This window comes from Andrographis paniculata, unplaced genomic scaffold, assembly GCF_009805555.1.
Source record: "Andrographis paniculata isolate CXL003 unplaced genomic scaffold, ASM980555v1 Contig59END, whole genome shotgun sequence".
Lineage (NCBI taxonomy): Eukaryota > Viridiplantae > Streptophyta > Magnoliopsida > Lamiales > Acanthaceae > Andrographis > Andrographis paniculata.
In genome coordinates this window covers 4,494,049-4,506,379 of record NW_026137594.1, presented here as the reverse complement: position 1 = coordinate 4,506,379, position 12,331 = coordinate 4,494,049, and the positions used below count along the sequence as shown (strand labels likewise).

Sequence of the window (12,331 nt, the reverse complement as noted above, 5' to 3'; positions counted from 1 at the left end):
GTATAATTGTAAATAAATATAAAATTAATTTTTAATACTATAGTATACAAAAATAAAAAATAGTTGTGTAATTGAATATTTTTTTAAGAGAATTACTAGAATTTAAGATAAAATCTTTCCAAAAAGAACATAGTCAATAAATTTTTTATTTGAACTAAAATTGATACTATATTTTAATTATATTAATTTTTTTTCATTTTAACTATATCAACTATTCTAAATTCAAAATATTTTTTTTTAAAAAATATAACAAAAAAATAAAAATTTAGACCAAAACAGAAAAGTACCGGCCGTGTAGAATTGTAGATGGCTGTGTAAAAACATGACTGTTTATAATTGTACATTGAAATATATATATGACTGTGTAACAACATGACCGCATATAATTGTACATGTATCAGCTATTTCCATTAGTTTTTTAACGGTGGAACAAAAAATGATTAAAATTGTTTATAATGGGACTAAAATTGAGGAGGTTTTTATATTTAGACCAAAATTGATAAATTTTTATTATATTGGGACAAAAATTAATTCATTTCTCTTGTTATTATTATTGGGCCTTAATTAAATTATGTGAGTGGGCACAATTTAAATAACAAATTTGGCCCAAATTGAAGCCCAAGTATACTAACTCATTCATGATCGCAGGTACATTACATTATTACAGAGCTTTTTCCGATTGCGAAAATGGCGTCGTCTGTGTTGAGGAAGATCCTGAAAACCCTAAACCCTTCCGTCCTAGCCTCGACCGGCCGCGGCTTTAGCGCCGCCGTTGCAACCGGAAATGTGGAACCCGAGTCTGGTTCGTTCACTTTCTCCTCGGACGATCCTGTTCAATCGAAACCTGTGGCGAATTCGGAGAAGGATGACATGGTGTACATCAAAGGCTCCAAGACGGCGTCTTCATCTTCCTCCGTCACTATGCCGATGTCCTTCATGACTGGTTCGATCATTGGGAAGAAATTCTACAAGAAGGTGACTACAAGAGAAGCTGACGATGGAATTGGGTGGAACGTGATGCTGGATTACAGGACGCTGAAAACTCCTTCGAAGAGAAATCTTAGGTGTTATAATTTAGCTTTGGCTCAAGCCATCGCGGCTGAATGGGAATTTCAGGTGCGTCACTGTAGGCTTTGGTGTGGATTACAGATCAACTGATTTTGTTCCAATAACTGCTTAGTTTGCTGTACGTTCTGTGATGCTTTTGTTGTAGGATTTTTGAGTAAGTTGGTGAGCTGAAAATAGAGATGATAAGATCACATTTGATGCTACACAAACGCTCAATCTCATGGCTGACAAGTTATAACATTAAAATCACTACCACTATTAGAGAAAAAATTTAGAAATGATTGGCAGAATTCCTTGCTGTTGGTACATATGTTTGCATCTGTCAGGACAAATTGTGATCTGTATTATGCCAATTCAGATTTCTGTGGACTTTCCTGAATTTCTTCAAACAGAGCCATTTTTGAAAAATTAGATTAATTAAAGCTCTGTGTGAAAATTGAAGCCACTCCTAGCATGTGGAATTGGTCTTGATTTTATGCTGTAAAGAGGTTTATTCTTTTCAAAGGATCAGGGGTTTATTATTGATGTTCATACTCCCACCATCATTTAAATTGTGCTCAAACTTTTGGGCACAGGTTTTGATAGAGAGCAAGATCAAGAGAAAGTAGAGTTTTGGCCATTGTTTGTATATCGACGACGGGATAGGCTAAGACTTGCTGTTTGCGGGTTTAGATTTTATTTATTTATTTTTCTATTAAGATATTATATTAGTCTAAATCCGCAAAAAACAGGCCTTGGCCCATCCCCATCATCAATATACAAGCAATGGCCGAGACTCCACTTTCCCTCGATCTTGGTCTCTATCACTTTCCTTGTAGAGCATATAATTTTTTGGAACACTCTCATATATGCTTGGTTGCACATTGTTTGCACTACATGACTAGTTTATTCCCCTTTTGTAATGGGTCTGTGATGACTTACTTTAAGCTTCATTGTGGATATTGCTTAGAAATCAATTGTTACCTTGTGATAATTTATATTTCTTTTTGCAGGAATCGGATGGAATTAGACCCTTTACAATGCCTCTGATGAAGCTTGCTTGTACTGCTCTGGAAAGAGTGCCTGTCACTAGATCACAAATAATTGAACATTTAATGAGAAAATTTCATGATGATCTGGTTTTTTACCGTGCTCCAAGAGACAATGATATATCAAGGGATCTTCGAGGTATGGATATTACTATTTACAGCAATTTAATTCTATTGAGATGTCTGGTGGAGACATTTTTTATTTTATTTTTTCCCCATTTGAGGAGAGTTTTTTTTTTTTCAATTTATCTTCTGAGAGACTGTTGGCTACTACAAGAAACATATTCTTTCATTTTCAATAAATCTGTTTAGTACAAAATAAAAAATGCTTACTATCATCAAAAAATTTTGCTCAGAATCCATTTTATGATGGAGGTTGTGTTACCTGATAATTATATCTATATTAATTTGCAGAACTTCAAGTGAAAAAATTTACTCCATTACTTAAGTGGGTGGAATCAGAGTTTGGCTTTAGGCCTGTTGTCTTCAGTAGTTTATTTGGTGTCAAGCAAGAGGAGGGTCTGGTCAAGGCCATTGAGAGCCTTCTTAAGAAGACGGGTGACTTTGAACTGGCTGGAATCGACGCAATTGCTGCTGCAGCTCATTCATTAACTATTGCTATTGGATTATTCAAAGGCCAACTGAGCATTGAGCAGGCAATTGAGTTGATTAGGCTCGAGGAAGATTCACAAATTGGCCGATGGGGTTTGGTTGAAGGCGGACATGATATTGACATTGCTGATCTTAGAGTTCAAATTTCATCTGCTGTGGTGTTTCTTGGGCTTTCAAAGAAGCATTAGTCTGTGCATCATGCTCTTTAAGGTAACTTACCTCGGATTAAGAAGCATACTTTCTTGTCGTGCTTGGTCCAAGGTGTTTCATTCGAGTACTTTTAATTTAGCCTGTTTCCAAATGTTACACAATGTGTACTCTATAATAGCAAATAAATTCAATAAAAGAATCGAGCTCTGATGAAAGTACATAACCCAATGGTGGGTGATTTTGTAATGTAACAGTTTAATTGTTCTCTCACATATTCCGGTGCAGAGTGTAACTTCATAAGTCCTTTTGGTCTGTTTGCTACTGCTTTGAGACTCGAGCTTTTGTTCGGTGCAATTTCTTGTTTTGTTATCTCCGATCTCACATGCCTAGCCAAGATTATATATAATTCAAATCTGAAAGATATATGGTGCTCTACTTACACATGTTTATATACTACCACAAATGTATGCTGCTGCTTAATATACCTGCTTGTCAAGGCTCTTCTTTGCAGCACTGGATGCAGAGTGGTGGCTTTATTCTGATGTCACAATAACAGCAGGCTACTTCGCAGTCGCTGCTACAACCTAAGACACAATCGGTACCCCATGAATGATTCAAGTGACATTAGGATGAAAATTGATGATATTTCACTACATCACCTGTTACCGAAATATATCCAGAAGGTTGGAGAGTTTGATGATTTAGTCGGGGCGGTCGAGCATCCACTCTAACAAGATGAAACAGCAGCAGCAGCAGGACGAGAAACATGATACATTTTGGATGGCCTTGTGATCTTTCTCCAGACTCCATGGATCTTCTTCCTTCAGCTTGTATGTATGCTTATCTCGCCTCAATGGATCTGATCTGAGTTGCATATAAGCAGGCAGGTAATGATCATCCATAATCTGTGTAGAATTTAAGAATGGGGTTTGTTCTGTGCAAATGGAATAAGAATTTAAGTCATACATGGTGTGGGGAAATTTCTGAGAATATTCAAATTCTTGGTTCCACCACAATGTATGCATGTTTGCATATTTACAGAATTTTCTTTTCTACAGAAATCATTCAGTGGAACTGTGTGTAATCTAATGAATATATGAACATCCATTAATTAATTATTTAATTGTGAGTACGGATAAGAGAATCCACGGTTCTGATATTTACAAATATGCAAACATTTGATATCCGAATTACAAATATCCGAAATTGTGAATCATATTCGAACCGAAAATTACGATTAATCGAAAATATTTGTAATATTTGAAAATAATTCGAATTTAACCAAAATTAAAAAATAATTAAAATTTTAATTAAATAAAAATGTTTGTAAATAATTCAAATATCCGAATCAAAATCGAACTCTAATTTAACCAAAATCAAACGGAATATAATTATTAATACTCCCTCTGTCCTGTCATTTACTTTTTGCAAGTAGATTTTTAAATAATAATATTAGCAAAAAAGACGAAAAAATTTCTATTAGTATTGTGTAATATAAAAATAATGACATTTGTGTAATATAATATAAGTTTAAGTATTTATTACATTTGTGTAATATAATATAAGTTTAAAAGTATTTATTACGATAGATAGTACAATTATTAAATTAGAAAAAAAATGGAAAATGACAACCTCAATGGGACTGATTGAGTATAAAAATATAAATATATAAATATTAGGTAAAGCGCTTGGGCTGATAGCTGATGGTAGACCAGTTAACCGAACAAAAAAAATATTAAAATTCAAAACTGAACCGAACAAATATTAAATATGTATTTGTATTTGAATCGAATTTGCTCGATTAACCAAAAATTCAGTTCGGGTCAGGTTCAACTGTTCGACATTTTTACCCACCCAAAATACAGGTGCGATGGACATTACATGCCCGCTTATGGGTTCATTTATTTAATTAATTAATTTTAAAATCATAGTGTATATTATTACAAATCAACAAGTGCTCTGTGTATCAACTGAAATTATTACTATTATTGAAATTTTAATATACGGTGGGTTTGATCTGTTTAATTGCTTACCATAATAATATTTCTGACAGATTGGAAACCATTGCACGAATAGTAAGCGTTAGGTGGCACAGCTCATTTAATTAAATTCCCTTTATTTTAATTTTATTAATATTAATATTAATTATTATTTACTTGCATATTAATAATAATAATAATTAATAATAGTAATAATAATTGTAAAAATTGTGTGCCTGTCTGAATGCATTCCTCTCTTTCTATTTTTCTTCGTCTCCCTCCCAAACTTCGGTTATGTTCTGCCATTAATTCCTCCTTCATTCCTTCCTCCATTCCCTGCGGAGCATCTTCATTTTGCATCTTCTTCCATCGGAGACCAAAATCCCGCCGCTGTTGATGACGTCTGTAAGTTGTTTCTTCTTCATTCTTATTTCGTTTGATATATAAAGCTTCATGAGTTTTATTCTTTGATCCACCTTTGATTGTTTCGGAATTCATTGTAGATTAGGTTTCTCCGATTCGTTTATTTTTTTCACGCGCTGAATGGTTTAAATTATAGTTATGGATTGTTTAGCTTCGATGCGATTGTCAGGAGAGCAATTGTTAGGGCAATATCAGGATTATTAACTATTGGATTAGTTTTTTGTTGAATCCCCTCCATATTCCCTTTCAGGCAAACCTCCCTGATTCAAACACAAACGTGAAGTAAAACTAAAATTAATCATTCCTGGTTGCATGATTATTTTCAGAGGGATTGTTTTTTTGTTGAGGACTGAGATTTCTGGATTTATGTTGCAATGCTAATATAATTAGAGGGATTGGTTTTTGGTTGTTTCAATCCCTAGACTTGATAAATCTATGTGTTCTTATTGGAAATGAAAAGCTAGTCAGGGAGGGTTGGTTGATTTCTTATTATCCTTGTTCATAAGAAGACTCTCCTCACCTCACCTCACCTCACCTCATTTGCTAAGCATGCTCCCATACAATACAATTTGATTCTATATTGGTGAGGTTTGCAGCACGAGAAAGGTCGGCCACTGCCGAAATTTGGGGAGTGGGACGTGAACAATCCAGCCTCGGCTGATGGATTTTCGGTGATTTTTGCCAAGGCCAGGGATGAAAAGAAGGGTAAAACCTCGTCTGCGCCAGCAGCACCCTCATCTACCTATGATGAGTCTCAGTCTCGCCAGTCCTATGAGTATCCTCGCCGCAAGGTTTCCTTTTAATTCTCCATTCTCACCTACCATCCATTACACTCTTTAACACCATTATACTCCTTCACCAATGCTGCTACCTAAATCGGTGCAGAAAAAATGGCTATGCTGTTTCTGAAAAGCTGGAGGGGCATGGAATGGCACACAGCTCGGCACATTGTAGAGTTCTAAATGAGCCGGAACATCATCGGGTACTCGCAACTTTTAATTTTATTTATTTTTCTGCTAATGAATTGACTGGTTTCATCTACATCTATATTTTGGGGGAAATTATTGTGATGTGCAGCACTTGATATTTGTTTCAATAAAAATTCACATGCTTTGTTTGAAGTATATATTTTCTTGATTAGTTCCCTAGACTGTGATGAACACCACTATTTTCAAGCCAACCTATTTTTTTTTCTCTTTATTTAATCTAATTCACTCAGAGCCTTATTTTCAATTTAGGTTGAGATTGCCTTGCCAAAACCAGCTGTAGTTTATTGTATTTTATCTCAATTGAACCTATCTAAAGCAGCCATTGGAGGGTGTGTTCTGAGCTAACTTTGATCTTTCTTGCTCCTAAACTTCTCATGACTCAAGCTATTTATCAATTTCTTAATTGGTATTTTAGTCAATTCCACACCCAACCCACCATAATTTCTTCATTGATATTTCCTACTCCTAAATATTAATGAGAAACATTTTGGACGACCATTGTTAAATAACTAAATTAAAATGTGCGGCTACATGCAATTACATCCCTACATTAGCTCTTAGATTTCACAGGTTCTATGTCTGGTGAATTTACCAAAGCAAGCTTATTGCATCAGCAAATACTTGTTACAAAGTATTTATTTTTATATTTTCATTTGTCTCACACAAAATAAAAAAGTATTAATTTTTTTATTATATTAAAAGTAATCTATATAAAAATATCAAAATACTTCTAATTTTTTTTTAAGAAAAACAAAAATATCAAGACTAATTTATGGGTTTGATTAACAAAAAAAACAAATGTATACTAATTTGGACAAATGGAGTATTGATTTGTTTATTTTGGATCTAAACAGATTTTAGATTTTATATTCTAAGCTAAAAATGTATTCTGACGAAAAATAATATATATAATTTTATGATATCAATGAATGTAAAATAAGTTTTGAATGTTAAGATTTTTAAGAAAATAAATTCTAGTAGATTACACACTTAAAAAATAATAATAATAAAAAAAAGATAAAAATTCACCTTTTTTTTTTTTTTTTTTTTTTTTTTTTTAATAATATAACCTCACCCGCAATCCCTTACGTACTAAAAATTCACCCCTTTAATTGCAATCATTATGGTTATTTTTATTACACATATCTGAGGAGGACTTGAGGTGCAGTGGTGCACCAGCTTCAGCCTCAAATTTTATTTAATTTATAATATAAAACTATTTTTTTATAATATAATTATAACAATTTATCCCTCAAAACACCACTTTGTTATGTTTTTATTTTTATTTTTCATCCATTTCTACTATAACATAAAGAATCGAAAAATTCAAATCAATAAAAATATACTAGTGATGAGCCTGGGGTTGGTTCCGCCACTGCTATACAACAACACACAGGTAGTCCAAAGACTTCAGTCTAAAACATAAAAATGTCAAAAAATAGGGCTTTTCTGTTGTTGTACATGAATCTCTCTTTTCTCAAATCTTTCTCTTCTATGACCACCACCATCATCATCATCATCATCATCGCCACCTGAACTCAAGGATTCATCTTTCCTCACCTGCCCTCTCTTCTTCTTCTCCGGTGGCGGCCGTGGCCGCGGCCCGAGACTGCTCACATCGATCGTGGCACCATAAGCTTGCGAAGATTCGACGACTGCATCATAAGCCTTGCAAGAAAGCTCAAGCCCCTCATTCCGAGCCCTCAAATACATCTCATACGCAACCCTTGGTTTCCCATCGCTGGCAAGAGCTTCGATCAGCATCTCGTATGTAACCTCGTTCGGGGTTACATTCTCAACCTTCATTCGTTGGAACCATTCGTGCGCCGTGTTCCCCAAATTATGCTGCGCACATCGCGTGATTATAGCGTTAAACGTAACCACTGTTGGCTCAATCCCGACGACTCCCATTTCCCGGATAATAGAATCCACAGTGTCGAATCTCCCCTGGTCAGCGTAGATCGAAGCCATGATTGTGTAGGCGTATAGATTTGGCTCCACGCCTACTTTTATCATGTGCTTCCACACCCGAAGAGCCTCCTCGTAGAGCTTCCCTTTCTCGAGAGCGCTAAGAAGCGCTCCGTACGATATTATTGTAGGCTTCTCGTCGTGTTCGACCATTCTCTTGAATATCTGAACAGCAGCTGAAGTCTGCGAAGCCTTTGCGCAGGCGATGAGAACTGAATTCCATTCTCTGCTGCCCGGTTTGAGGCCTTTCTCTTCCATCTTGTCGAGCAGCCTCATGCCCCATCGCCAAATTCCTTTCTTCCGAGCTGCAGACAGCAGAATGTTGAAATGAGACACGACCAATTCGTACGACATATTGTTCGGTTTAGGTCCTATATCCAACAAGTCCTCGTAGATTTCTAAAGCTGCCCACCATTTCTTCGCCTTCCCCATCAGCCAAATGACATGGTTGCAAACCGATAAGCTGATTGATCCGGTCCCCATTTCTCTTATTCGAGAATACAACTCCTTAGCCACAACACAATGATCTTCTCGCGTGCAAGCCCAGATGAGGCGCTCGTATTCAGCGCGACCGTGGTGCAGCCCAGCCTTATCCATCTCGGTCAGCAGCTTCAACACTTTAGTTCTCAGGTTGTCCTTTGCTGCAAGCCAACGTCTCATCACTTGGTAGCAAATTCGAAAGGTGAAGTTTTCTAGCTTTGTGATCTCGTAGTTCCAGTCTTCTTCTTCTTCTTCTTCATCCTTTCCTATCTCACCTCTTTGGTGTTTGTCTTTTATCTCGACAAAGAATGTCAAAGCTCCGAATCCATCCTCGAGTCTACGATAAGCAAGTAGGACTATCGAGTATGAAGCAGGAGATGGGGACAATCCCTTGTTCGGCATCTCCACGAACAATTGGAGTGCCTTGACCTCTCGTCCTTGTTCTATGTAAATTCCCATCAAGGTGTTGATTGTGACAACGTTAGGACGCACCCCTTCCATGGCCATGTCACCTATGACTTCATCGACAAAATCGAAACATTCGGCTTGCTTCATTGCCCCTAAGAGACTGTTGTATATGAACAGGTTTGGCTGGATAGGAGAACCAGCCTCTTTGTTCTTTCTCTTAAGCCACTCAAAGATCGCCATTGCTGACTCTATCCTCTTGTCTCTGCCGAAACCTTTAATTATGGTAGAGTATACCTGAAGAGGAAGCTCTCCTTTCTCCTTGAGAACTTCTTCAACATCGTCTGCTGTTTTAGCCGAGCGCAAGCTCCAAGCCAGGGCTCGAACATTAATCCTTGTGCTGCGTCCATTTCGACCTTGTTTTTCAGCATCAATTCCATCGTCTTTCCCATCTTCATCATTTTCCCGATTCTCATTGAATTTGGAGCTTATCCCCAAACCTTCATCCAGATGAACCGGGGTCAATTTCATGCCATCTCTGTTCTGAGGAAATTCATGCTTGTTATCAGATCCTGCTTCGGCAACATTGTCGTCGAGGGTTGGTTGCTCCAATGCACAAGGAAGAGCAAAAAGGACGCCGCGGAATTCCTTATTTGGATAAGACAGAAGATTCAACTCACAGTGTCGGACTATGTGACTCGATAAACACTTATTTATGAAACCCTTACAGTATCCACAACAATACAGTACAACACCGCTGGATATATGGTGAATTCCTAATCGTTTCCTCTTCTCTCGCCAGTGAAGAGAACCGCTACAAGAGCTCAATTCTAAACTCATACGTGGTAATATACCAGAATTCCATTCACTCGATGACGGCCAGATAGTCAGTGTTTGCATATCGAGACTTCACAAACCAGAACCCGACTTGACCGACGAGTGTTCAAACCAAAATTGAAGAGGCACATCAGTTTTCTCTTCGAATAAACACACAGAATCTAGCCATCCAGATCACAGGAAACCGAAATATAGATATATATCAACGAACGCCAGAATCGCGTCCAATCGTAAGAAATGAGAACAGATAACTCTTACCTTGCGGAAAAGGACAAAGCATCAATCAAAGCTATACACGATTCGATGTGGTGGATACGCTCAGGTTCTGTAGTTTGTTGGAAGCAGCGACTGGCTGTGGAACATTTGACACCGAGGTGTAAAATGGCCGTTGATTTCCAGCCACGAAGATGAAAGACCGGCAATCGGAATACGGCGTCGTTTCCACCTCGGACGCTGCTGCTGTAGTAATTGGGCTGGGCCAATCGTTTTAATTTTAGGGTTTTTAAGTAAAAATAAACTTTTAAAACCTAACAAAAATAATTCCTTTAGAGTATATTTACTATTTTTTTAGTATAAATATAAAAAAATAAATATATTTGTAATTTTAGGGGTCTATAAATTGAGATTCTAAAATTTATTCGCAGTTTGAGCGCATTTAGGTTAAATACCGTTAAATAAGGACCGTTAAAGAGTTAGACGCAAAGTTTATGAAATCACGAGGGAATGTGACGCAGTTTTAGAAATATGGGGAATTGGTGCAATTTCATGAAACAACGGGTGGATTTTGTGTAATTTAAAAAAAAAAACAATAAATAATTGTTAAATTCCAATACAATAATCTTGTTATCATATTTTTTTTTATTTGTCACACAATAGTCCAATTTTTATAAATAATTATATACTTCTTTATTGTTGTTATAAAAATGTTACTATTTTTTACACCAATATATTTAAAAAAAAATTATTCATAATTTTTTATCAATTATTAATATAATATCGATATTTTTTTAAAATATTATATCCAACGTAAATAAAAGTGTAGTTCCGAAATGAAGGAATATTTCTTTTTCGTAAAAGTGTTCTCATTGTACTATTTAGTCTGTTTATACAAATGTGTTCATTATATTTAATAAAAAATTATACTTTTTTAAAGTTATACTTATTTATTCTGTTTATACAAGTGTGTTTATTATATTTAATAAAAAATTATAGTTTCTGAAAAGTTATACTTACAATCTTTTTAATCGGATAGACAACAAATTGTTACATTAATTTCACTTTAATTCAAATATTCATTCTAAAATTATGTTACAAAATTTTTTGACTCTCGATTAAATTTATGTACAATTTATTTATTTTTATTATCACTATTTTAACATATAATAATTAATTTGATACTAATTCTTTCTACTAACCTCCACTACTAGAATCTATTAGAAAAGTTTTGAAAAAACTGTTTCGAAATTTAAAAAGATTTCCGGACAAATTAACTTTGCTTCGATTTCGTATCGGAATCATATCCAAAGAGTAAAATTTATTGCCATTTTAGTGGACTAGAAAATCCGAGGCAATTTTAAATTGTCTCGAAATTTCTGAAACAATTAAAAATATATATTCAAAATCTTCTCTGACAACCTGCCTCTTCCGCCACTGAATAACACACTCAGTAATCTTCTGTCTAAAACACATTTTCAAGATTACTCACCACCAATTTTTTTTGTCTTCTTTGGTATTCCATGCAAAATTTGGAATGAAAAACCCCTCGTTAATTTCATTTTGCTTTAAATGGAATAGTGTATCTTTCAATGAATCTGGAGGTTTTGATCATCCCAAAATATCATATTTGTCCCTTGTAAGCCGTTAATGGATGAGACACATTTAATGAGTACAAATTCCACAGGTCTATTGCACAGTTGTACTGACTGTCTCTCTGCAATTTTTGTATGTCAGAAATAGAATGACTTACAGCATGAATGAGAAAGGTCTTTTGTTCATATGCAAAAATAAACAAATAACTTTTTTTTTCTTTCATTCACAAGAATAAATTTGGGAATATAAATACAAAAGCTTTAGAAATTTTGAGGCTAATTAATAAACTCGAAAATTTTCAAACTTGTTTTGGTAAACTGTTTTTTTAGTCCAATAACTGGACTCCTTTATCATTTTAGTCCCGTAAGTGGAACATGTCGCAAACTAGTTTCATAAGTGAAAAATTTTCGCTGTTTTAGTCCTTCGGCGCCGGAAATGTCCGCGTGGCTTGCCGGAGGTGACGTGTCCGTCAGGTGTCGCTGATCTAGCGGACACGTGGATTTTTTATTTTTATTTTTTGATTTTTTTAAAACTTATTTTTAATTTATTTTAAATTTTATTTGTATATTTTTTAATTTTTTTA

At 35.2% G+C, this 12,331-nt stretch overlaps 3 protein-coding genes and 1 long non-coding RNA gene across 5 annotated transcripts; 2 read left to right on the top strand and 2 right to left on the bottom strand.

Moving 5' to 3' along the window:
- Window positions 1-664: 664 nt before the first annotated feature.
- On the top strand, window positions 665-4,017 carry LOC127258590 (uncharacterized). Of its 2 annotated transcripts, none has more exons than XM_051285491.1 (4): window positions 665-1,116; window positions 2,061-2,235; window positions 2,511-2,918; window positions 3,370-4,017. In XM_051285491.1, exons 1-3 carry the CDS (start codon window positions 688-690, stop codon window positions 2,894-2,896), a joined length of 990 nt encoding a protein of 329 aa, XP_051141448.1. In that variant the 5' UTR covers window positions 665-687; the 3' UTR covers window positions 2,897-2,918; window positions 3,370-4,017. The 2 variants fall into 2 exon arrangements, with proteins under 2 accessions (XP_051141448.1, XP_051141447.1); XM_051285490.1 differs by having other exon boundaries at window positions 3,356-4,017.
- Window positions 2,913-3,647, bottom strand: LOC127258591 (uncharacterized). The gene is made up of 3 exons (XR_007840332.1): window positions 3,518-3,647; window positions 3,344-3,442; window positions 2,913-3,244 (listed from the first exon to the last, which is right to left on the bottom strand). It is a non-coding gene; the product is annotated as an uncharacterized LOC127258591 (long non-coding RNA).
- A 1,045-nt stretch (window positions 4,018-5,062) lies between the features above and the next one.
- LOC127258320 (protein NOI4-like) lies at window positions 5,063-6,394 on the top strand. Its single transcript, XM_051285118.1, has 3 exons — window positions 5,063-5,242; window positions 5,857-6,051; window positions 6,146-6,394. The coding sequence occupies exons 1-3, from the start codon at window positions 5,234-5,236 to the stop codon at window positions 6,167-6,169; spliced, it is 228 nt and encodes a 75-aa protein (XP_051141075.1). The 5' UTR covers window positions 5,063-5,233; the 3' UTR covers window positions 6,170-6,394.
- A 1,172-nt stretch (window positions 6,395-7,566) lies between these two features.
- On the bottom strand, window positions 7,567-10,380 carry LOC127258219 (protein LOW PHOTOSYNTHETIC EFFICIENCY 1, chloroplastic-like). Its single transcript, XM_051284988.1, has 2 exons — window positions 10,198-10,380; window positions 7,567-10,100 (listed from the first exon to the last, which is right to left on the bottom strand). The coding sequence occupies exon 2, from the start codon at window positions 10,000-10,002 to the stop codon at window positions 7,681-7,683; it is 2,322 nt and encodes a 773-aa protein (XP_051140945.1). The 5' UTR covers window positions 10,003-10,100; window positions 10,198-10,380; the 3' UTR covers window positions 7,567-7,680.
- Window positions 10,381-12,331: the final 1,951 nt, after the last annotated feature.